This window comes from Galendromus occidentalis, unplaced genomic scaffold (assembly GCF_000255335.2).
Source record: "Galendromus occidentalis unplaced genomic scaffold, Mocc_1.1 scf7180000075860, whole genome shotgun sequence".
NCBI classification, from domain to species: Eukaryota; Metazoa; Arthropoda; class Arachnida; order Mesostigmata; family Phytoseiidae; genus Galendromus; species Galendromus occidentalis.
The window spans coordinates 138,278-162,622 of NW_003803850.1; the positions used below are offsets into that span (position 1 = coordinate 138,278).

Genomic DNA, 24,345 nt, shown 5'->3' on the forward strand with positions numbered 1-24,345 from the left:
ATTGTAGCTTGCGTTGAGACGAGTAGGCTCGCGTTGAGTTTGATGCTCTCCTTCAGCAACCAGCCGCCAGTGCATAGGATCACTAACTGCGTCGGTGAGACATTCCGTTGAAGGGCGAAATTCTCAGCCTGAGTCACGACGTTCATAGCATTGAGCTCTTGTGGAGCCTCGCCCATGACTACCGTCCAGAGATAAAGGATGGACAACATCAGGAACGACAACCACGTCGTGGAACTTCTCAAAGTTGAAAGTTCCATTTCTCTTGTAGACTCCCCGAGGATCACGCAGGAGCGTAGAAAGGTTATATAAAGAGCCGATACCGGGGTGCTTCCACGACGCAGGCAATCTCCAGAATTCCAGAAATCAGCGATCGATCAACGAGAAAATGAAGTGATCCACGGAGCTCGACAAAAAGCCCGATATGTCGAGAATGAAGCTCTGTTGATATGACCAACGTGTTGAAGACTCACTGAGCCGCTGAGTGATTCTCTTCCCGGTCGCTGCGGCGTCGAGTTCTCTCACGTTTACCCTTCCCTTAGACTTCTGATGGGTCTCTTTTCGTTCCTCCGACTTATACCTCCCTTTCGCCGCAGGTACAGGATGAGGCAACTCGATATCCTTGATTCCAAACGCTTGTGTAATCGACCCTGGGAGGGACAACGAATTTCTGTTTGCGCTGAAACTCCCGTTGACTCACGCGATCTCGCGGACGTGCTAATCTTACCGATATGCCGGGGCTGCGCACCAAGATCGGTCGAGAAGGGGAGGAAACAGTTTCTCCCGAGAGGGGGGAGACTCAATATATTTCAACCGTCGGAATCAGTTCCTGGAGATTCATTCGATGAACTGCATGCCTCGATTCGGGATGCGACCCCCTCCTGGACATGCAGAAGATTCTCGTCTCGACAAAGATAGTCACCACTCGAAATGAAGTTTCATTTTCCGAAAAGTGAATTTTCGTTCGGCTCATCATCGACAGAATGCTCGAGGAAACGAACGAGCTTCGCACCGGAGAAATCTTCGGTGAAACGAACGGAAGAGCTGAGAATCATGAGAATCATGGATCCACTCGGAACGACGAATCTCCACCCGTGCGTACGCGCCATGTGTGTCTCTTGAGCCGGATGACGCGCTCTTAACTCTCATTGTCAGCAGGAGAACGCGGCACACGAAGGATTTTAAGTCTTTCAGCGTAAGCGTCGACTTTGCTTCGGATTTCTCCAAAATCGGAGGCTTTCGAATGAGAGGGGCTCCAAACGTTCCGACCGATCTGTCCAGATCGAATGAGGGGCGTTGTTCCTGTCCTTCGTGGTGTCCGGTGGCGAGCCCAGATTTCGAGAGCTACTTCGACGGCCAAGACGGCGCAAGTGAAGGCTATCGGGGCTCCGTGGAGCATCAAGGGTCCTGACAAGTATTCAAACGACGTAGGAGACGGTGGAGGCTGCGGCACATCCACGAACCCGAGGAATCGTGAGAAGATCAGTGGTGAACCAGCCTTGTAGTGCAATAGATATGGGAACGGCGACTCTGTCCACAATAGAGCCCAGCAATTGATTTCCTGAACGTCGCAATCGGTGGATCGTCTCGTCGAATCTCGGTCTCTCCCCCTTCCTACGGCTTCATTCGAAATAGGTGAGTCAAGATGAACCGTTTGGATAGTTCTCGGTAAATGAGTCCGAGGATGGGTGCGGGGTCTCTTTGGCCGAGCCAAACCATCATCAGGGATACCGGGTTGCCTTCGATGCAATAGGTGGTCCCCCAGAGTTTCTTCTCAGGAGGCGCGCACATCATCGGTATCGCAATTTCGCAGTTCATGGTCAAGCAGATCTTCTTCGTTTCCAGCTCTCGGAGGATAGTGGAAGTCTCAGTCTCCGAAGGATGAGTCATGCCACCGCTTTTCACGATCAGGTCCGCCAATCTGTTGATGGGCTTGTAAAGAGCTACGAAGGAAGAGAGTTGTCGGTGATTTATTTCGAGATCGGAGGGCTTTGCCTTTCGTTGTCTCCCAGAGCACTGAGCGGCGGGCATGATTTTTATTTGAACGGAACAGAACCCTTAGCTCCTCACCTCGAAGGAGTCGTGCATACCACAACCGCTTAGGGACCGAACCTTCAAGTGAGAGGGACCGATCGCGAGGATTTCCTCGAGTGAGCTGATTCTATGCTCCGGCGTGAGGACTGTCATTACAGATTTGAGAGTGGCGGTGCCGGAGGAGCTCAGCACCAACGTGGCCAACATCCAGCCCGCGAAAAGTATCCGCAGGACACCGGGAAAATATTGTATGGATGTCGCTGCAAGGGAACAAATGGATATGGACTATTTCGTCCGGAAGTGGTCCTCTCAGGAATAAATAGGGACCTCACATCCCGGGAGAATAATTTCCGTGAATAAGGACCAGTGTTCGGCGAGCGTTATCTTCCTCTCATCCACGACGTATTTCGAGAGCAGTCATGCCAAGAGCGGGAGCGCCACTAAGGACAGGAGAATAGAAGCCCAAACCTGCGATAACGTTGGAATGGCGAGCGAATCACTAGCTGCGGAAAAGCCTTGTCAGACTCACAACGGCCGGATATAAGTTGCCGACGGTGAATGCTTCTGCTGCCTTATATGGACTCGGAAAGCCGGGAAGGAGGTCGATCCTGGCCAAATAAGTCGGCCAGATAGGAGTAAGACCGTCGAATGCGTGGTCGGTAAGAAATATGGGTCCGAGCACAATACGCTTCCTGTAGAGAAGAAGAATTCTACGAGAGCTGTTTCCGTCTCCGAGATACCTTTTAGAAGAAGGTTGCGACGTTGCGACAAACTTACTCCGGTTTGCAATGGCTCGAGTGCACCGACTCAGAGTTCGTTTGGGAGACATGACCCCCAAGGAGAGTTGCTGACCGGGACTCGTCTCCATTTCAGGTCCATCGCTCCCGTGATATTCGTGAAGATCGACTCCTCTCGCCTTCGGCGACACTCCGTCCCCAACATGAGCGATGTAGGGGAAAATCTATTGGGGCGAATTGGAACTCGTGAGAATAAGCTTCCGTCTGACTCATTTCGACGCACAGGGGGTCTTGAGACCGACTCGCACTTCAATGAAAACAACACGGCGGCAAGTGTTGCCCCAGGGCCCCATTCAGCTAATTTCCATCGATTCACCGATCAGGCTTCTCGTTTGCGCCTGCGTACAATATTCGTGCTATGTCCGAGATCCCGCTCGGTCAGAAGGCTTTGAAGGAACTCCCCTCGAGTGGTCTGAGGAGGTGCATGATAAATTTGACTGCGTTAATCATCCCTCATACACCACATCATTCATAGCGATCAGACATCGGGGAATAGAGAGTATAAGGCGCTCAGTGTCGACCACGCTTCGTTAGGAGAATGAAAAGGGACAGATTCAAAACAAGAATCGATGCATGAATCGAAGAGGAAGGTTTTCTGCTCCGACCGGAGAATCTCTCTCCGGAGCTCTAATTTCCTGTTCGGTGAATTGTCTACTATGCGAGGGAAGACGGAATTCCGTGAGAATTTCGGATCTCATATGCTCGAGTCAATTCAGCCAAGCTCCATTGAGGATTCGAGCGAGCAGGGAGGAAGCTCCTAGAATACAGGGAACACCCTGATTCAACGGGATTTCGCTTCATTCTTGGTGAGAGATGGATTTTCCCCGGACTCGAAGTACCGGAGACCACGAATTGTCTCTATCGGGATACAAACATCCTTTGACCTTTCTCACGCGCGACGTTCAGTACTTGCCGCGCCGGTAGAGAACTCTCGCAGGCGAAATCTACCAAAACGCGAGTGAAATTATTTCAAGTGCTCCAGAGAACTTCGGGGGACTCTTCCGTTCCTTATGAGCGTCTCATCCTCGGCGGTGAGGTTGTGAGGGGATTTCAATGCTCTTGCTGGCTGCAATCTGTCGGGAATGCTTGCGCTCTCCATCTGATTTATCATCTGCTCGGAAGTACCTACTACGGAATGAGATTCAGAATCTCGGTTCTCGAGCATCGAACCGCCTATGCGCGAGAAACATAATAGAATCACGGTCTCTTGAAAAGGCTCAGAGATAGTTCGTTCGTATTCGAGAGCATTCGAATCTCCATGCCAGGGGACCTTCGGATGATCGATTATTCAGCATGTCAGTTTTGGTTTCGGCAACGTGCGTTCAATATCGTGACAGGCCGTCTTTGAAGCGCAGATTCTACTCAATTAACGATGCGGCGGTGCTCGACCGGAAGCAGAAATTTCGGTATGAGGGGTCTCGAGCCTCATTGCGTAATGAGTTCCTCAATCACCGGCCGTCCTGTGTTCGGTGTCTCAGGATCGCTCAGAAGCGGCAAATCCACGGGATCAGTTATAGAGAAGTCCATTTGATAACGGGATTCGGCATCGTAGTTCAGAGCGGTGTCAATATTTCCCTCATCCCCTGCGCCTCGGTCAGAAAAATACTCCATACGACGCTAACCTCACGAAATCGGTGTTTCAACACGACAGATGGAGGGTTAAGAGCGGATGACCAATAATCTCGGAGGATTGGAAGATGTCAGGAGCTCGTCCTACGTCGAACATCAACCTACGTCCCACCCAACTTTTCGAAGTTGGAGCAGCAGCTCTGATTTCCAGATACGGCAACGACATACCATGGTCATAGAGTAATGAAAAATATAAACCGGTGCTATATGAGAGTGATGAATATACATCTTGTATATTCTTGCTCTTCTTCGCGAGACGCCCGGGATACGGCGTCGAGGATCCTATTGGCTCTCCCGCTCTGTGTTGCGGAGCACCTTCCTAAAGAGTCAATCAGCATATGAACTCATCAAGGAATGATCACGAGACATTGTAGTTCATTGAGAAATTCATCTTTCCGCGAAAATGGAGAATACGCTGATGATCCGTGGCCTGTTCCCGCCGTGGGCCATTCAGAGCTGTGGAGACGGAGTTCGGAGGCTCCCCGACTTTTGCGCTCGCAAGACTTCATCAAGCGCGACTCTCCTTAGCGGCGTAGGGCTCTGGTGATTTCCGACGAACTAGATCTTCCCCTGGATCGGTGGTAATCGTCATAGGGGGAGTTCGGAGTCGTTGGCTTAAGAGCCGAAACGACCCGAAGGATTCCGGCTTCGATTCATTGAGCGACCTTCTTTGATCTTGCGCGCCTTCATCTTTGAGGACCCTTTCTTGCAAACTCCTGCCGAGTCGCACTTCCAGCCTCGAGGACAGTCATGCTTCCTATCGGGGCAGATTTCAGGCCTAGTATTAGATGCGCAGCAATGTTGAGCCCCATCGTCTTCTGTGCAGCAAGATTGCCAGTCCTGGCAAAGGTCATCCCCACAAAGGAATGCTGAAAATTTCAGATCAGTATTCAGTTTCTGTGAGGTCGACGGCAACGGCTACCTATCGTACTACATACTGAATATCTTATTCCGTCTCGAGAGAGATCAAGACTATGGAAGGGCATTTCAAATATGCGACCGCTCTCAAATAGACGGGCATGCCAGTTCATTAAGGACCACGAAGAGTCGCACTACGGTAGCCTGAATGAGAATATTGACGAGCATCATTCGATGATAGAAAGCACATCCTAGAAGCTCGACGAATGGACGGGCATGCCTCGATTTGAGAGAGATAAGACCAAATAATCAAAGATGATAGACCTCCATATGATTCGCAGACGATGACCGCTAGCACGAGACACGGGAATATGAGCGACCTCATCTGAAAATTGAAGTCGGATTGAATTTTGTCGAGCCAAAACTCGCTGTCGGACGTTTCGTTTCGCTAGGATGGGACGTTGCTCTCTGGCCTCGCGTAGCTTGTGCTTACTGTTCGGAGAGAATTCATCGACAGAGAAGGAAAGACCTTCCGGATAAGGATTCCACAGACTGAGTCCCCTCGACTTCGGCTCCTCATCCGGGAGAGAGATACCTCGATGGTCATCGGACCAATTTCTGACCGACTCCGACCAAGGGATAATGTAAATCGAACACATGGTCTGGGGAGGGATCAGATTCGCGTCGGATGAGTGCTCCGAGCATGCCCTATTCCACGCAAATTACATGTAATGCTGCGGCGACCGCCGCCAATCTGGTTTGGGCTCTCGAGCTCAGGCACAACTGATCTGAGAAGTTCGGTCGGCAGGGACCGAAACCGCACGGGCAGAGAGCGCCCCAGAAGGGGACTTCCTCAATTTCATCTGTCAACCGACCTTTTTCCGATGGAATTCCGTAATGTCTCAAAGTGAGCTGGAATCAACGCGTCCATTGGTGGTCTCCTGGTTTTGAGAGGTTTCCATCGCTCATCGTAGATCACAGTTGAATCCGCTTCCGGATTCAAATGTGTCACGGATCGGATGATCTCGAGCTCACGACGCAAACACGACCGGCATCCTCGGAGAATCTCCGCAGGACAGAATCTTTTCCTGGGCCAACTACGGCATTGGTCTACCTACAGCGAGGAGTCGGATTTCATGGAAGACTTGGTCTGGTTGGTGGGTTCTATCGCTCCGGGAAGTCCGGAGCGGAGGGATAGCTTGGAGCCAAATGACGGCTTCCTTCTTCCGGCACCATCAAACACAGAGTTCGATTGGTGAATCCGTCGCCGAGGGTACGATTGAAATCACCGCCTCAACCTTATCCCCAACAACCCAGGCTCGTTTGGCCCGGATTCCCCGCGGGATCATACTTCGAAAATTCGGAACCTCAGAGTTCCGCAGCTTGCAGATGTTGTTCGCTAGAGCTCGCGAGTTATATCGCGGAAGGATGCTCCGATCGAGGGAAATCGTAGGAATTATTTATTTTCAAAACTCAAACGGATCTCACGTCCATATTTCTCACGACTGGAATAAGAACAATCAGATTTGGGCGACTCCAAAACACTCTTTATTCAAGGAAGCGTTTCAAAAATGCAGAATGACCTGATCCCCCGAGCGATTGTCCCGGAATACCTCGGTGAAGCGCCAAGCTCAGAAGGTCGACTTCCGAGGTATGCGCAGGTACTTTATGCTCGGAAAGCGTGGGGAACTCCGCTGACCATTGGTTCGGCATGGTCTCGCTCGAGCATCTCTCTACAACGTCGTTTTCGGTACAGGAGCGATACTGGTCGGCCATAACCTTGATGATGATACCAAGGGGGTCGCTGCGCGATATCCATTCGCTTCCAGCTCGCGCGAAGCGTGAGTCGTTCCCCTTGGTTTCGCTATCGATGGGAAGGTAATTCCGGACGAATCAACAGAGACAATAAAACACTGCACCCGATCTCGCGATAACAGAACCCCGATGGAGGGATGAATCGCTAGAGCAAAGGGAATCCGGTTCCTGAATCGGTGTAAATATCGTATTGGAGGATTTGCATGCTGAGCGTGAGATTACCAAGGAATTTTTATAGTTTCTATCGAGGAAGAATGCATCGCTAGCGTCCGATCAGGACACATATTGAGCGAGCTCCGAGACGTCTTCCGGAACTCGTAGAGAAAACGCTCGAATCACAAGAAGGGCTGACCCCGGAAGAGTGCATATGGTCGTCTCGGATGAACGCAGCTCCCATCAATGAGAAACTTGGGCTAGACTCACCGCGCTCATGGCGGGAAATTCTCCGCTCGCGAACGGGCGTTCTCTGGGAGCGGATTCGACCGAATGATCTAATAAAGGTTCCTCAATTTCAAACGGAGGAAAAATAGGTTTGCATGACGGGATGAATGACGTAGAGATATCAGAGGCATTCGTTCGCGATCGCAGATGCTATCCGGCGCACACCCGAGAAATCTGAGTCACGAAATAATTCGAATGCGGATGAGCTCCTCCGACGATCAGAGCGTCTGCGCACACCGTCTGCCTTTATACAAACATTCATAAGGATGAGAATTCTGTCGAGATTGCGTCAACTATTCGCTCGTTCCGAGAGCGTTGTCCGTCACGACAGACGATCTTTCTAGCAGATGTATCACATGCTGACTATCAGCTCGAGATGGAAGAGTGCGTGATTTCCTCTTGGTCATCTTGAATCTACGCGTGTTCTCCGGCGCTCAATCTCAAGGAAGTCTGGCTCATGGGATGGCATAGGTCGAAGTTTCCTTTGGGTGAGATGAGAGGGGAGCATTCCCTCATCTAATCTGGCAGAGGAAAAACGACGTACTGAGCTCCTGGAGAACGTGAATTGGGATTCTGTGTCGAGATTTCATGACTACTACCCACGCATCCAGGCCGAAGGGGTATTTTCCAGGGACGTCCTCGATATTCACATTGCGATCCCCGCAGACGGCCCCCTTGCCGAGTGAAGTGACGAGATAGCGTAAATTCTGGGAGCGCCGTTTCTTTGAGGCACTTTCGCGCGCTCCATCTCTTCAGCTAATATCTGATCTCTCTCGCCATCATCCATCACAACGAGCTGTGAGGAGAAGGAAATTTCTTTGAGCATTATTTCGGAACTCTTCAGACACCTCGAAATTCGATGTATGGATAGATAGCTCTTGTATCGATCTAATGAAACCTCCGACCACCAGACCGCCTCGGATACTCACCGGGGAAGATCGGAACGGGTCGTTCTCGTTCTTTCGCGGATGCTCCCAAGCCCTGGCTGCAGCGAGCCGGAGTCGGTTCCGAGGGAAGTCTCGGAACTCTTCAGGAATCGCCGCATCTTTCTGAGATGCCAGAGTAGACAAGAGCAGAAGGTATTCCAAATCTTGTTCACTAACGGACTGAGCGTCGAGAACCTAAGTCAGAGGAATAAGGATAAGATCGCTCGTTGGGCCTTCTCACATTGCCCTGCCGATGCTGAGAGGAAAAGTCGGGAGATCTCAGACAGGTCTGGAGATGGCCGTCAATGGACAAGGAATCAGGAATGGACTCACTTTGAGGAACTCCGACGCATCAAACTCAGGGTCTGAATCCTGCATCGCAGATAAGAGCGTGACGAGGTTCTCGGCTTGTTCCGCAGGCGATCCGACAGCGCTCTCGTCGAAGGAGTTCTCTGAAACGCTTCGTTTTGAACGTATGCGCGATGACCGAGTCAGCAGCTGCTCTACATTGGTGGTCAATGTTCTTTTCCTCCGGAAGCGACCGTCTCGCGAGCCGCGATAGTCGTAGATTCCCGCGTAATCTTCATTTACGTTCACAACTGGATGAAGAAGGATGTAAGTCAGTCTCCGAGTGTCGGATGAAGAATCCTCAGTTGGGATCAGCATGGATATATGTACTTATTCCTTCGTTCGATAAACTCCAAGAATTATAATTTCCGCCGCGAATCTTTTGCGGACTCCGGACCCTAGGCTCACCGTGGTCGGGGAGCGCGGGCATCTCGTCATCTGGGTCGTTGGGCAGCTGTTGATAGTCATAGTAATCGAATTTCAAGACCTGGGGGATCGGCTGTTCACGCAGAGCGATTCTGCGCGGTTCCTCCGACGATGTCTGCGAGGACAAATCGAGTATAAGCGATTTCTGAATCACACAGATTTCCTTGCCGGATAACTTTTCCAATTCTCATCAGAATTGTGCAGAGCCGGGAGACTGTCGACGCTCAGAGCCTTTATGACTCATGTACCTGCTTCGCTGCGGATTCTTCGGGTGTATTTACGGTTGGAGGTCTCGTGTCACTATTGTCTTCCACTGTTTCTGCAAGTAGGATCGTTTCTTAGGAATCGAGATTCGTGGCGGGGGGAGGGACTCAATTTAGGGAAACTCCAGAGACCGGGTCTCACCGATTTCAGTCGGGAATTCTGGAGCTGGAAACGAGCGACTCCCGACAATCAACACGGACATCAAGACGGCTGAGAGACTCCTCGAGGTGGAGTCCTTCCGTAGCAGCCTGTGGAGACGAGAGCCCTCATTATTCTCCGGAGCCCTGCGTGATTATGACGACAGAGTTCCCGGGCACACACGTGTTGGTGACCTTGAGCAGGAGTTACGGAAAAGCATTTGGAAAATACGACAATTGTGAGGCTCCTCCACAAAAGAATATCGATTCCATCATTCATCTCTGGTCTCATTCTTGCAGCTTCTTCGCAGGGATGAGGATTGAGTCAAGGAAATCGTGAGCGAAAACAGCTGCTCCGAAACGGCAAGGCAAATCGAGCAAGGACGCTTCCGCGCGACCGTAATAAATTAAGGGACGCGACGTTCCTGTTTCTCTCCTCTGACGTAGCTCTGGCTGACGCTACAGATTCCGAAATTCGAGGATTAATGAAGTCTTCGTGCCTAGAACTTCCCGTCTTGGGCTTCGACCAACGCTTCCGCGCTGTTCCGATCCGGACTGCGACTCTTGACGAGCCGAGGCGAAATGGCCGCAAATAATTTGCTGGCTCGTCCAATTCCTCAAGCGAGCTAAAAACACGCATTCAGGTGTTCTCATCGATTGATTTCGTGCAGTAGGTACATCTGGGCTTGGAGCGTACCCGAGTTTCTAAGATTCGAACTCACATTTTGCGTTTGCGACCCTGCGGTTGTCCAGTGCTCAGCTTTGAAAAAAAACCGATTGAATGTCTCGGAATGTCAAGCCGACTCGAGCGGCAGCCTCCACGCGGAGTCCGTCCGTAGGAGCGATGTCGATCCGCTCAAAGGTCTCGGATCCGCATTGCGAAGCAAGATGGCAGCTGATTTCGCATCACCTCGTTGTGCTCCGGGAGCGCATGCGCGCGAAGCTAACAGGTTGCGCCGGTCCCCTCGACCTCCGGCAGAACGAATGGGTCTCCGAAGTGAGAGCTATCAACAAATTGATGGTTTGAATGGAAGCCGTTGCGGATATACCCCTCCATTCTGAATTTCCAACGATCAGCCCCCATCCATAAGGAACGTCGCGAAGGTCACCCAGCTCAGGTCAAATAAGATGTCGCTCCCGTACAGCTTCGGCGCGGCATGCTCGAGAGAGGACAGCCCACTCCCGACAGCGTTCGAGCTTGCGGGAACCGCGACCTGATTGATGGGACATGCCGGTACAAAATTTCCTCGGGATCCTAAGAATTTTGGGAGAGCTTTGATGCAGTCCCGACTCGTCACTCGAGAATCTCGATTCCATACTCTTCCTCCTCGAAGCAGCAGTATCCCGAGAGCTTGGGGGCCCAGCTGGAAGCTCTGCAATCCACGGGTCGAGAAATGCGAAAATGGGGACTGTACGGAGGGGGAATTTTTTTTCTCCCGAATGAAACACTCGAGTGATGGGAGCATTATTTGTGAGCCTGTTCAATACCGCTGGGGAGTCGGTGCACCGCGCCGGACAGGCTATGCTGTCTTTCTCCAGAACATAAGGGATATGATAATGTCGTTCTGGGGAACGAAATTTCGAGGGAGAGACGACGGGGTTTCTCTCCTCCCATACTGTCCCAGGACAGAAGATCGATGCTCCGAAGCGCCCTCCTGCTTCTGCGGCGAAACCATCGCCGGGGAAGCCTCGTGCGCGACGGATATAAAACCTCGATCGAGAGTTTGGCACGATTCCAAGAACTTAATGGAGACTAGACGTCGCTGAGCAAGAGCGACCGTGTAGTATCCCAGGAGCAAGGTCAGTGCTTGGAAAGTCCGATCGTTAGGCTAATGACCTGATCTGTGGAAATAAGGAGAATTATCTCCTGATTTAGGACCAGAATATATTCCATATAAATCTCATAGAGCGAAGCGCTCATGATTTTGGGAGCTCTCAATTATTCTAAATTACTTATTTCTCCAGAAAGGGCGGTTTATTCTCGATGCTCGAAGCAAGACGCGGGGCGATGACTTTTGGCATGCAAGGGGAAATAGTTCGCTCGGCAGGGAAGAATATTCGGGATCGTGTAAAAGTATCTCTTTCGTACAGGAGGCGAGTGGAATTTTTTCATGATTTGTTGCAGAGTCTCTCGAAAGGAATCGCAGATGTTTTGAGATCTCCCTGAAATCGGAGGAAAATGTCGGAGCCGAGGTCGCGTCACCCCATCCGAACAGCCGTTTATCGGGTTCGTCACGGCTGATTTGAAGGTCTCCTCCCGTACGCCAATGTTTGCTCTTACGTCTTGCGAACCTGTTACGTTCGGATGTTCAGGTTACAATCTAGAAAGATTTGCTATCGCTACTCGAATTACCCAACGACAGGTTCGTCAGTGAAGCGGAAAACCGTCACTTCTGATTAGATTGGATTTGATCATCCTCTGCGGCTCGCGGCCGGTATCGGTTGCTCACCATCCGTTGGTATCAAGAGAAATAGAAAACACATTCTCGACGCTGGACGCAGCTCTTGGCTTTCGTCAAGCTTTGCTCTTCAATCACTCAGAGATCAAAATCGTTAATCCACAAAAGATCCACATGTCGGATTGAACAAGGAAAAAATATCCCCTGAGCGAAATCCATCGATACCTACTCAGGATACCTGGAACACATCACAAGCATGTGCGATGGTGTCCTGGAGAATTGCGAAGTGGTCGGAAACTTCCTGGAAAGACCCCGGCGCGCAGGGCTCCCAAACAAGATGCTCGAGGTAGTCAGACTGATTCCGAAAAGGGGAACTAGAATACGCTATGATAGAGCGAGGATCACGAGTCGATGTCGAGATACACGAGCCCTGCAGTCGGCATCACACTATCCAAATCAGCATTTCTTCTGCTTTGACGAGCTCGGTCGAAATTTTCTTCGTCGGAATTCTCGTTTTCCTCATGAATGAAAGTCTCGCTGCGACGCCACGCCGTCGGAGTAATGCTCCTCGAAACATAGTGTGATGAATGTGTCCGATAGAAAGTATATACCTACTTCCAGATCAATTAGACTGAGAAGGCGAAGATGCTGGTAAAGCGTGTGGCCAAACGAACCGAACCGGCACTTGGCTGCGGTTCAAATTCTATTTTTAGCCAGTCAGTCAGCCGCTGTACTTATAAGAGATTTACAGAGACAGACTGCAACTTACGCTGGTTAACGTGAGGCTGACCATGAAGCTTGCGTCCGCGAGTCACACCCGCGATTTTGTCGCTTGTACTCGATACTTACTACATCCCTTGATGAGACTGCATCTCCGGGACATGGAATGGACTATGAACTGGACTTTCGACTGAGTGGTTCACGGTCATCATCGGTATGATCGTCGGCCACTCTAGGATACACTGTGTCGATCTGATCCTCTTTCCGCTGTCCCGGGGCAAGTGCTCCGCGAGATTCCTGGGAGCGAGCCCTGGAGCCAAAGCTCCGAGCTATGTACAGGAGTGACTCGCTCCACGCGAGTGGGGGGCGAGCTACTCACTCGGATTACGCAGTTCCAGCGGTATGATACTCGAATTTTCCAGTATGACTCTTCCCCGTAGGCAATCCGTCCAGCTAGAATCGACTCTCGATTGCATTCCTCCGTCATCCTCTCGCAAACAGATTGGTATCGATATTTTTAGAGCTGAAAAAAATTCGTTCCCAGTGAGCTAATCGAGACGCGTCAGACACCCGTAATTCGAGCCACTCGATTGGCGTTCGGATTCTTTGAGAGCGTCCCGAAGTTAGTTCCTAGCGATCCATCCAGAACGATCCGATCGATGTGTTCGGATCGCCCCAGCTCGACATGGAAGATCTGAAACGCTATGCGCAAGCTGAGCTCCAATGAGTAGTCGTCTCAATCGAGCTGAACAGACATGAGGAGCTGATTTCTAGAGAAACTCGAATAAAATATATTTATTCGGTAAAACGCTCTTAACCTCTCCAACGTCCGCATCCGATGCGATCCGGTTCTCAGTAGACACCTGAACGAGTTTCTACTGCGGCTAAAGTATATACTTCGAGAGAAAAAAGAGCCAGCGAGAGCTTTAACCGAGTCGCAGGACCCGGCCCTGGTGACACAGCTGATAGAGCGCGACGGCCTCGAACGGCCGGCAATATTCCGTCTCCTCTCGATTTCGTGCCCGTGGCTGTTGGTGGAGGTGTCATGTAACCTATTTCGAATTGCAGCAACTCTCTCTCGCTCGATTTCTCTCGCACAATCTTTATCTTTCGAAAAGTATGATTTTTGTGCTCTTTTCCTTGGTTCGTGTACGTGGCTTGATCCACTGATTGGCTCGACACGATCTCGCAAGCCACTATATATTTTTGGTCGCTGGCTATCAGCTCTACCTAAGTGAAGTTTTTTACAAGCTTAAACCCTATTCTCGAGCTGCGGGGATATTTGATCTCGAAATTCCGGGCGTTCACCCTCCCATGCCGCTTCAGTCGCCATTCCTTGTGTATACAGAAGTTTCCATTGGCTAAGTGAAATGCATCAGTAGAGCCATGGTCGCAGCACTGAGACCGCCAGCGATGGGCAAAGTGAGAACCCACGCGGCAACGATCCCTCGAAACAACTTCCAGTCGACGGCATTCGTCGACTTCACCCAACCTACGAAAACGATCGATCCCACCTGGTGATGGAGAAATGGTGGGCATCAATTAGACAAGCACGCGGTTTGAAAATCCGCGTCGCTTCCGAAATTCGTTGGTCACCCGCCTCCGCCTAAATTCTAGATCCGCCACTGATGGGGATCCCCCGACTGGGCAATCTCACCTTGCAGTGGGTTGTAGACACCGGAAGCCCGATTTTAGACGCTAAGAGGACCGTGGACGCCGCGCCGATTTCGATGGAGAACCCGTTCGACGGAGTGACCTGGAAAATCCATCATTATTCATCCTTCGTCCCCGGCCGAGAGATACCGAAAAGCGTCTGAAGGATCAGACGCGGCTTTGAAATAGCCTCACCTTCGTCAGGTCTTCGCCGATGGTCTGGATGACCCTTCTCCCCCAAACCCAAAGTCCTATCGAGATGCCGACTCCACCGTATAGAAGTATTCGAATCGGGGTTTCGGACGTTTGTTCAACAGTTTTTTCTTTGTAGATCAGAAACAACGCAACGAGCGGTCCAATCGCGTTGGACACGTCGTTGCCACCGTGGGCGAAGGAACCGAAAATAGCCGTCAGCACCTGGAGGAACGAGAACAGTTCCGCGGCCTCGGGGGGCTCCTCCGGTTTCTGGGGTTCCTCTCCCTCCTTCCGGGGTTCTAGCATGGCGACTTCAAAGCTGGCAAGGGATCGTCGTTTGCAACGGTCACATCCCTTGCGACAGCGTTTGCGTCGATTGGGCGGTGCTTGGCGTTCTTCTGTCTCTGGACTGAAGCTTACTTGCGGATGGTAGATGATGGGAGGCCTGGTCGTGAAGTTTTTCAATGGGGGGGCGATCGTGGATGAGCACGTTGACTGAATGGAGTTTATCGAGGTGATGGTTTCCTGGTTGTGATCGATGTTCACGTGCACGGTGTCAAACGAGATCGATTCCTTTGTCACGGACCCGTTCTTCTCGCCGATCATCGGTGAGAGGACCTTGGCAATGATCTTGGCGCGCAAACGAGGCACCACGACATACCAGACGAGGAGGGCTACGGCGCCTGCCATCGTCGCGGACAGGCCGAGAGCCGCTCCGGGAGAGATGAGATGGAAGTAGAGCACCTCGGGTCCGTCCAACAGTATCGAGATCACGTTGACGAAAACTGTGAAGGCGTAGAACACCGGTAGGGACCTTAGTCCCGATTCTAGGGGGTTGCGTTCGTTCAAGATGAGTCGTTTGATTGCGTAGAATATGAGCGCCGAGCCCATTCCTGAGAGCACGGGCGAGATGAACCAAGACATGACGATCTGTCCGAGCCCCATCCAACGAATTCCCTCGAGACCCTTAGCGACGAGCGTGAACCCGAGGACGGCTCCGATAATCGAATGCGTGCCCGATATCGGCAGCGAGAAAAAGGTCGCGATGATGTTCCAGCAGGCTGAGCCTACCAGAGCGGCCAGATTCCCCTTCATGAGCAGCTCCATTTCGTTATGATAGATGCCCAGGTCGAATATTCCTTTACGCACAGTGTCCGAAACTCTGTACCCGATGAGAATGGCGCCGGAGATTTCACAGATCGTCGCTAATACGCAAGCTTGCCGCAAACTGAGAACCTTCGCCCCGACCGAGGTCCCGAACGAGTTCGCGACATCGTTCGCCCCCACCCCAAACGCCAAGAAAAAGGCTACGATGAAGCCGACGAAAAGAAGCACGAACGACTCGTCCGAGAAATCGATCCACTCGAACATGTTGACTCGGTGCGATGAGAATCGTTGGAATCGATGATGAAAGAAAAAAAAATCGTTCCACGATAACGTGGGTTTCCGATTCGCTACGAAATCACGCAGTCGAGGGGCACAATCGGATGTTGATGTTGCGAGGGCATCCTGAAGGTCGAAGACAAGCTGAAAGGGACAACGACGCGTCAGGAAAAGACTCCAAGGACACCGCTGTTCGCTGAGAACGGCAGCGAGACGAAGAACAAAATCACCGGCTAGCACTCAAATCGTTATGCGCGAGAGCACCCCTCCGAGAGAGAGAGAGAGAGGGTCATTTGTTTTCCAGTCTCCGTTTCCCTACCCAACACAAAGAGCTCGAGGACGCTTTGCCATGTCCAGGACATCCCACGCGCAGAGCTCGGAACGGTTCACCACACGCGTCACGCCAGGAAGGCACGCATACAGAACGAAAAAAATAGGAACGACCTGAATGCACAGCCGCGCTGGATCGGATGGTTCCAGCGGGATGATAGCATTCGACCGGAAAACTTTCATTTGAAGCGAGGGGATGTGGACAAGTATTCCCCGAACCAGTATTTTTGTATCCCCGTCGGACGTTCGCTCCTCCAGAACCACCGCATCACGTTCTGATCGCCGCATCCGACAGGCAGCCGATCACGATCGGAACGTGAATCTCCCCGACCACGTCCATGACGACGAATAATGTCGGGAAGACAATTATTGAGGTTGACCCAATAAGTTATTTTTCCTTCAAGCACGCGCTTTTCCTGTGATAAGCTATAACACTCAACATATGATGACCATATGGAAAAACGAGAGAGCGGAATCTGCGCTTCGGTCGAGTTTTCTCTGTGTGCCCCCTGGAAATACGGTCTTTCAATGAGCTCTCAGAACTGTGTTTACGCTTTGAAGCGTTTCCAGAGACCAGATGAATCACTTTCGGTTCTCTCGGTCCAGTGCGATAGACAAGCTGAACGACTTGAATAGGCGATCAGCGGAAACCGACGCTAGCAATTTCAATGGACTCGGATTCGTTTTAGCGTTGTCGGTCTCAGCGTATACCCGTACATTCGTTCTTTCACCGACTCGAACAAGATATGGTTGCTTGAAACAAAAAACTTTGAGTTGAGACCGTTTGACAAACGAGGAACTGAGGCACTACCGCAGAACACGTCATGCAGTCTGAGGTACAGGTCCGCTGGCGAGCGTGTCGACAGAAAGAGCCGTACCTCAGACCGATAGGTCCTGTATTCACATAAAGAGGAGTGTGAACGAAATCAAGACGGAACGCTCTCTAACTCGTCCTTTGGCCAAGTTCCTATGGCAATCAACAGCTATGTCTATTGTTCTGCGCGCTCGAAATATTCCGTTTCAAGCTTTCCGAGCTCTTCCCAGCGACGTCGGTGGCTCAATTGACGTTTCGTTCATCTGGAGACCGAAATTCGAGTTTGTCGTGTAGAATTCCTCGTCGAGCTTCCCCGTAGGTTGCCCGCGTCCGAGAGGCCTTCATGCACCGTCCAGAGAGAGTCTACGCTCACTCAACCAGGCAACGGCGGGGAATCAGACAGTTACGACTCGATACAGGCGATAACGATACCGCCTAGATCTATAATTAGTCGTGATTGAAAGTCGGGATTTTCTAGGCTTCAGACTGGCTCATCCGAGCCCAAAGCTATGGCCCGTCGGTGTCTGAACAGAGTGCTTTGCCAGCCGCCACAGCGACAGCCTCAACGGTCCAGTCGGCGGCGGAGGGCAGCCAGATCTTGTCTCCGCCAGTCGTCGTTTGGCGAGAGGGCAGCCTCTGTACCACGTGTGAGCAAATCGGGCAGGAGTCGACCGAATCCCGACTTTCCCCGCTGGTGTGCCATCCAACGAGAGCCTCCGCTCCGGCTGACTCTATAATAGTCTACGAATATCCGACGCCGGTTGGCGAAACGTGGTTCGACGGGAGCGGTCAGGGACAGGTTGACAGTCGCTCGAGCATGAGCGGATTCTGAAAAATTCCTTCCGATATATCCTGGCGGTTCCCGGCGGGGGAACGCTCGTTAGGCTCGAGAGGGACCTTGCGGAGAAGCTTCGTGCACTGTCGACACACTCAGGATCGGACAGTCCCACATTACGCATGACGTTTGAGAACATCGCATGCGCGAGAAGTGTCGGATGGATTCGTCTGGCTCTTCCTTACACAAGCGGATTTCCTCGCCGAGCGCGCCACTGAGTCGGGCGTTCCGCGCACTCAAACCTTGGCCGCACTGTTCGCTTCGGACGACAAGTGGCTCGGCGACTTCTTACCCGAGCATGCGACAAAGTGAATGATTACGAGCGAGGCCGGTTGGCAACATCAGTTGATAAACACTCGGAAGATTCGGGGTGTGACTGGCGTCGAAGCCCGAATCAAAATTCGCTCAAACTCACAGATCACGCGGAAGAAGACACTCCCTAGCAGAAACTTCGTTGGCGAGAAGCAAGGTTCTCAGCGAGCGGTTCCGCTCTGCGTGTGTCTCTACGGCTGATCGCTCTCTCCTACAGAGGTCTCTCGCCCGGTTTTCGAGACTCGAGACTTCTTTCCATGTCCTATATACCAGCGAGCTCGGAGACTTCTGTCGAACAATAGCTTCGAATGCGGTGGTAACATTGCCAATGACGAACACCTCACAAATCGCGGCGACGAACAGAGAGAAGTCGACCTACCTGCAGCTCTCTTTGGAGATTTTCACCAGCTGTCTCTGTTTCTGACGGCGCCAAATCCTTTTCTGAAGCTAGCACGTGCACAAGTTCACGTGGTAATAACTTATTTCGAATCGGGTCTGCCAGCGCGAACTGAAGTACACCCTGAACCCTTTCCTCGACCCTCGCTCTTTGTACTCCTGGCGCTCCACGCGCGCCATCCACGCTGGTTGGTTGGCTCGACGGTCGGTCGGTCGGTCCTCGCGTCCATCCGTCCGTTCGTCGGTGGATCTGTCGCTCGCAGGGTTTATTTATTTTGAAGCGTTCCGACGCCTCAAACGATCGGATGACAACTCGACTCTCGCGTAGTATTCTTATTGCGTAATTTTCGATTCGACGACACGGAATCGAAATAGACAGTGAGCTTCAGCGCGAACGAGATTATCCCAAACCGCGGTGTGCCAACCGTGACATCGTCGCGGGTTGTAGGAGGTTGAAGAGCTTCTTCCATCAGGGCTGAGACACGTCGCATGTTGTTTTTATCACCGGAAGCGGGGAACAGACCGCAAGAAATCGTGAAGGCCTCAGAGGAGGAATAGAAACCGTCACTGACTCGATTGATCGACTCGAAAATAGAGACGGCGGCCAGCCTCTGTACGAGTCGTTGCCACCGATGAGATTCGTCGCGAACGGCACTTCCGAATGCAAAGGTGTTGCGCTGAGGATCGCCCCACGAATTTCATGCGAGAGACATTTCTGGATGATTCCCATATTCCCGGTCCCCGACAGCTTGATGACGCCGTAGGTCCATTTTTCGGAGATGGCTCGCGCAGGGCGACCATTTCCGATGAGCCGCTCCATTGACCTCTCAAGCAGAAGAGTCGCTCGGGGAATGGGATCTTGCACGGCAACTTCCAAAAAACTATCGTTCTCCAGTGGGAGCGACCCGGGAAGTCAAACCCGATTGATGAAGGCTCCACTGGCGCGGCTTTCTCGCGGTAGGAATTACGTCCCACCCTCGCTGTTTTTGATGATTCCTTTATGGGTAGCGTAAGATAAGCTTGATAGATCGATCATCGGGAAACAAGCTCTGAGCTCGGGACTTGCGCTCGATCAGATGTTTGCTCTCATACGCGATTTCTCCCACATGGGAAGTGTGCAGCTCGCACTGATCCCATTCCGGGAATCGAGACAGAAGCCCCCGGCCATCGTGGAGTCTTCGGAGATCAACATGCGGAAAGAAAAGCGAGTGCCAGGATCCGTGATATTTGAGCCTGTGATCTGAACCCTTTTTCCTAGCTCGCTACCTGATGAATGATCAAGACGGAGTTCTCCGGTGGACATTGAGGCTTCGTCCAGTGTACCGTAGTGCACCGCCATGGCACACCGACGCTCTACGGGGATGAGCTCTCACAACCAGTTCCGTATCAAAAGTAAGATCCATCGATACGTATGTTTGAAGAAATAACGGAGCACTGAAATTCAAGGTACAGGCTGTGCCCGCCTTCCATTCAATGGATGAACGAATGAACGCATCGTGCTGAGCGTCGCAGGCAATAATACATGAAGGCCCCCTACCAGGTCAACGCGATGTGGAGCGACATTTCGGAAAGTGAAATCATCATGTCGACCCGTGAGTGTGAATCGTTCCTCACAGAGGGAGCGGGGGGGAGCCCCTCCGAGAGTCCGCTCCTGTCATCGCTATCCCGAGCCAGTGGGGACATCAGCTGCTTTCTCAGCTGATCGTATTGAATGGTTCGCTCTCATTAACCTCAGTATTCGTGGGGTCCTCCGCGTTCGAAATTCAAAATCTTCTGCTCCGGATCACTCTCAGCTCGTACTGAGACGCTCCATCTTGATTTGATCGTGCCATTCTCAAAGACTCGGGTTTTTCAGGCCGGTGATCATTAGCTGAGCTCGTCTACCCTCGAGCCCGAGATGGCTCTCCCATGCAGTGCGATGCAAGTTGCGCGCCTTCTCGTTGCCGAATCGCATAAAATGTTGGGGGTTCCGTCCCGGGGCTATTCCACGGGACGAAGGGAAACGAATCATTACAAGGTGAGTTTGTTGACTTCAAGCGCGTGCGGAACCGGCGCTCCCCCAGATAGTAGTGACAGCGTCGAGGATGCGCAATCGAATCGGCTTACCATTTTCAGACCCTTGGCGTCAAGAAAGAGAGCTCCAAGAAGGAAATCCGCGAAGCTTACGTTCGTCTGAGCAAGAAATTTCATCCCGACTTGGGAGGTTCAGCTGAGAAATTCGCCTCTCTGAACAGAGCGTACCAGGTCAGAAAAATCCTCAATTTGCTGCCACTGGCCCCTGCGGTCCTGATCGCTCTTATTTGAGGACGAGTCCCACTCTTTGCTCTGAGAGGATGGCAGCGACATATTTTGTGGATAAAAGAAACAATCGATTCCGCAGGTGCTATCCGATGAATCCTCGAGAGAGTCCTATGACTCCGGGTATGGCGATGCTGCGAGAAGGAGCGAATGGACCACTCCCGGAGCCAAATCCAGGAATTTCTACGATATATATGGGAATCCTGGCGCCGCTCCAAGAGCCGGAGCTAGCGAAAGTGAAAATTACTACGGTGGGTATCTCTATTGCCGAAGCTAGCGATCGAAGCCCGGTGGATGAAGGAAAATTGGATCTATCCGGAAATTTTTAATCGAGTTGAGAAAAGTTCCTCCACAGACTTCTTCCTCGTATGGGTTCCTTGCGAATTCGAGACATATCCCGGCAGCATTTTGATTCTCGCAGGTATCCGCGGCGTCAGGAGGATATCGAACATGACGATCGTTTGCGCATGCCTGGTCGTCATCGTCGTGTCAGGAGTCTCGTACACGATAGGCGTGACAGCTCTGAGTAAAATCGTACGGGAATTCGCGACCTACACTATAGTTCATCCAATGCTTTTCCTCGGACGTTGGACAGTCCTTTCGACCACAATTCTGCTGTTTACAGTTCCGTGGCAGGGAAAATATGGTGCAAATTCTGATCTCAAAGATTCGTTTCCTCTACAGCGCGACGAGAAATTTAAGAAGCTCACTGCAATTCGTCTGAGGCAAGAAGCGGTTGCTAGGAAGAAATATGAAAACATTGAACGGACCCACGCTTTGCAGCTCTTCCGGGATGAAGTTGAATCCCAAGAGATTCCGGACTTCAGTGGGACTTCGGTGAAGGTTATATGAGCAACCCGGATCATCGAATTCTTCGTGAGGGGAAGAGTCATGAGACAAGCTCGTCGAGCTCGGGAGTGGATGGAGAGGAAGCGCTGGGGCGATTCCCGAGAGCCCGTCTCTCTTCAACTCTTTTCCCCGAGGATCGCTCGTCGGGGCCCTGAATTGATAATGTGATATAGCGGATGACTCCGAATAAAAACGAGGGAGGAAAGTTCACTTACCGGAAGCCCGTGTGTCACAAATTTTTCTTCGTACGGAGCGCCGGATATTATATTCACCGGGTCCGCATGAAAGTCCTCGAGGGTGACCTAAGATGCTTCAATGATCAAGTACATGTGAGTGTATCCCTGCGAATCGTCGGGAACCTCACTTGATTAGTTCTCGTTGATCATTCCTCTCAGCTCGACATGAGCTTGCCCGTTCAGAAGATTCTCGCAGAGCTCTACGCACACCACTGCCGATTGCTTCTCCCGGCGACCGCAATCGCGAAGTCAATGTGAATGGCCGTGGCATCTCTGCTCTTGATTCCCTCAAGAATTCCCAATCATTAGTGTCCTCACAAGGGGACTGACCACGGGGCTGTCGGCTTCGAATAGGTTTTATAGGGAAGACGATCAAGGGGTTCTGCAACCTCACCAGCGAGTCAATGGAAGCTTTTTTAAATTTTCGCGCGCAATCCCGCCAAAACTCCGTCGCGCCGTTCGAACGTCGAGCTCGTTCGATGGCTCAGACAAGGCGGTCAGGAGGGAACCCTGAAGTTTTCGTCTGATCAGTGCGTCCCAACTCGTCGAGACGCTTATTATACTCTCGTTGCTGCTGTGCGCTGTGCTGGTGTTCGCTGTCATGGCTCCCCCCCGGCAGAAGAAGAACGTGGGCCCTCTCCAGGTGCGCATAGCCAACGCTTGCAACGACAGCTTGGAAGATATCTTCGACGATAAGAAAGGTCCGGGAATCTTTCCCATGATAGTCTTAAATATGACTTGTCGCACGGCTCCCGAATCCATGACATCTTTCATTACATCAGAGTTATAAACTCCTGATCTCCATCGCTTCATCGACCCGCCCTGACGAACTTGCCTCTGGGAGCGAGACTTCTCCGAGTAATTCATCGTTGACTTTCCGCAGATCTTGTGCAGTTCGAGAGCGGAGATGTCAAGGCCACGGTCTCACGGTGTTGGGCTCACGACGCCTCGGACGAAGATAAAGAATTTCTGTTCGGACTGACAGAGAAGAACATGAAAGATTTCTACGAGAAATCTAACTGGGGATGGAACGAATCTCAGAAGCGGAAAGAACTCACGAAGAAAACTTCCCAATATCTCATCGCTAGAGGTGAGTCGAGCATGGAAAACTCTTGAATCGCTAGCTGATGATGCGTACCCTCACTCTACTGAGAATTCACCCGTCGTCGAGTCGGCCGCGTCTCCGAGAATACGTACGTCAGCATCCTATCCGATGCTGTCGCTGACCCGTCTGTCCGCTCCCTCTTAAAAAACTTTTGGAGAGCTTCTTTTTCTGCTCACAGATCCAAATGGGAGAATAGTGGCGTTCGTTCATTATCGATTCGATATGGATTTCGATTTGCCTGTCCTCTATTGCTACGAAATCCAGCTGATCGAGGAGGTTCAAAGGCGCGGCCTCGGAGGACATCTGATGCACATCCTGTATAAGCTTGCAGAAAGGTGAGAATACATGAACTAGCTGGTGTCGTAGTCTACAACCATCGAACCATTTCAATCAAGGGCGTACGTAGAGTCGAGAGCTACGTGCACGGTTGCGCGGATTCCGTTTCGCCATTCAGCTCGGTGAGACGAGGGAATATCATTGCGTCCTTCTGCGAGAGTCCGACCCGGGGGGGCTTGAGTGCCCTCGATTATTGCAGGGAGACTCGAATCCCGCAGAAAGCATTCTCTCGAGTGTATCGGTGATCTATCGCTCTGGAGACCTACGAGAATTCATTAATTGCAGATTTAAGATGAAGAAAGTCATCCTGACGGTTTTCAAGCACAACCCGCAAGCTCTGAATTTCTATCAACAAAAATTGAAATTCCGTCTGGATGCCACAGCTCCCAAAGAGAATCACATAGACTACACGATTCTATCGAAAAACGTGGAACGCGTCGTATGAATGATTGTGCTTTATTGGATTTTGTGAATAGTTGAAAATATACATTCATATTGTACATCTGTTCATATCGCAGCTTGCTCGGAAAGATGATGATTGCTGGAGGAAAGATCGACGCGCCTGATGTTGCTTTCCATAATAAATTTGTCTTCTGCACTTCAGATCTTGATAGAGAGATCAGGGACTTGATTCAATCGACGGTTTCGTTGACCATGTGGCCCTATGTCGATGAAATCGGCGCATCGATCCTCTTCTCCTATGCTGATATGGTGGGCAGTGACTCATGCAAGTTGCGAAATAACTCAATAAATTTGTGCTGTCTGCGAAAAGTTGTACATATATTTATATTCCGTCATACTTCCCCTGGAGC

The 24,345-nt window shown here is 51.4% G+C and overlaps 4 protein-coding genes and 1 long non-coding RNA gene across 5 annotated transcripts; 2 read left to right on the forward strand and 3 right to left on the reverse strand.

Annotated features, from left to right (window-relative positions):
• Nucleotides 1–4,812: 4,812 nt before the first annotated feature.
• Nucleotides 4,813–6,238, reverse strand: LOC108865012 (uncharacterized). The gene is made up of 3 exons (XR_001951242.1): nt 6,191–6,238; nt 5,640–5,700; nt 4,813–5,326 (listed from the first exon to the last, which is right to left on the reverse strand). It is a non-coding gene; the product is annotated as an uncharacterized LOC108865012 (long non-coding RNA).
• Nucleotides 6,239–8,217: 1,979 nt separating this feature from the next.
• On the reverse strand, nt 8,218–10,550 carry LOC100900756 (uncharacterized). The gene is made up of 7 exons (XM_018641612.1): nt 10,395–10,550; nt 9,677–9,783; nt 9,520–9,590; nt 9,254–9,386; nt 8,831–9,096; nt 8,501–8,692; nt 8,218–8,367 (listed from the first exon to the last, which is right to left on the reverse strand). Coding segments are annotated over exons 1-7 (921 nt in total). The 5' UTR covers nt 10,397–10,550.
• A 3,246-nt stretch (nt 10,551–13,796) lies between these two features.
• On the reverse strand, nt 13,797–18,793 carry LOC100900904 (sodium-dependent phosphate transporter 1-A). The gene is made up of 5 exons (XM_018641619.1): nt 18,693–18,793; nt 15,192–16,166; nt 14,640–14,900; nt 14,449–14,547; nt 13,797–14,305 (listed from the first exon to the last, which is right to left on the reverse strand). Exons 2-5 carry the CDS (start codon nt 16,008–16,010, stop codon nt 14,153–14,155), a joined length of 1,332 nt encoding a protein of 443 aa, XP_018497135.1. The 5' UTR covers nt 16,011–16,166; nt 18,693–18,793; the 3' UTR covers nt 13,797–14,152.
• A 1,463-nt stretch (nt 18,794–20,256) lies between these two features.
• On the forward strand, nt 20,257–22,076 carry LOC100899107 (dnaJ-like protein 60). The gene is made up of 6 exons (XM_003738246.1): nt 20,257–20,301; nt 20,565–20,726; nt 20,825–20,953; nt 21,090–21,258; nt 21,429–21,541; nt 21,692–22,076. Exons 2-6 carry the CDS (start codon nt 20,607–20,609, stop codon nt 21,857–21,859), a joined length of 699 nt encoding a protein of 232 aa, XP_003738294.1. The 5' UTR covers nt 20,257–20,301; nt 20,565–20,606; the 3' UTR covers nt 21,860–22,076.
• Nucleotides 22,077–22,594: 518 nt separating this feature from the next.
• On the forward strand, nt 22,595–24,304 carry Naa40 (N-alpha-acetyltransferase 40). Its single transcript, XM_003738247.1, has 4 exons — nt 22,595–22,793; nt 22,976–23,182; nt 23,376–23,532; nt 23,819–24,304. The coding sequence occupies exons 1-4, from the start codon at nt 22,694–22,696 to the stop codon at nt 23,976–23,978; spliced, it is 624 nt and encodes a 207-aa protein (XP_003738295.1). The 5' UTR covers nt 22,595–22,693; the 3' UTR covers nt 23,979–24,304.
• The last annotated feature ends 41 nt before the right edge of the window (nt 24,305–24,345 follow it).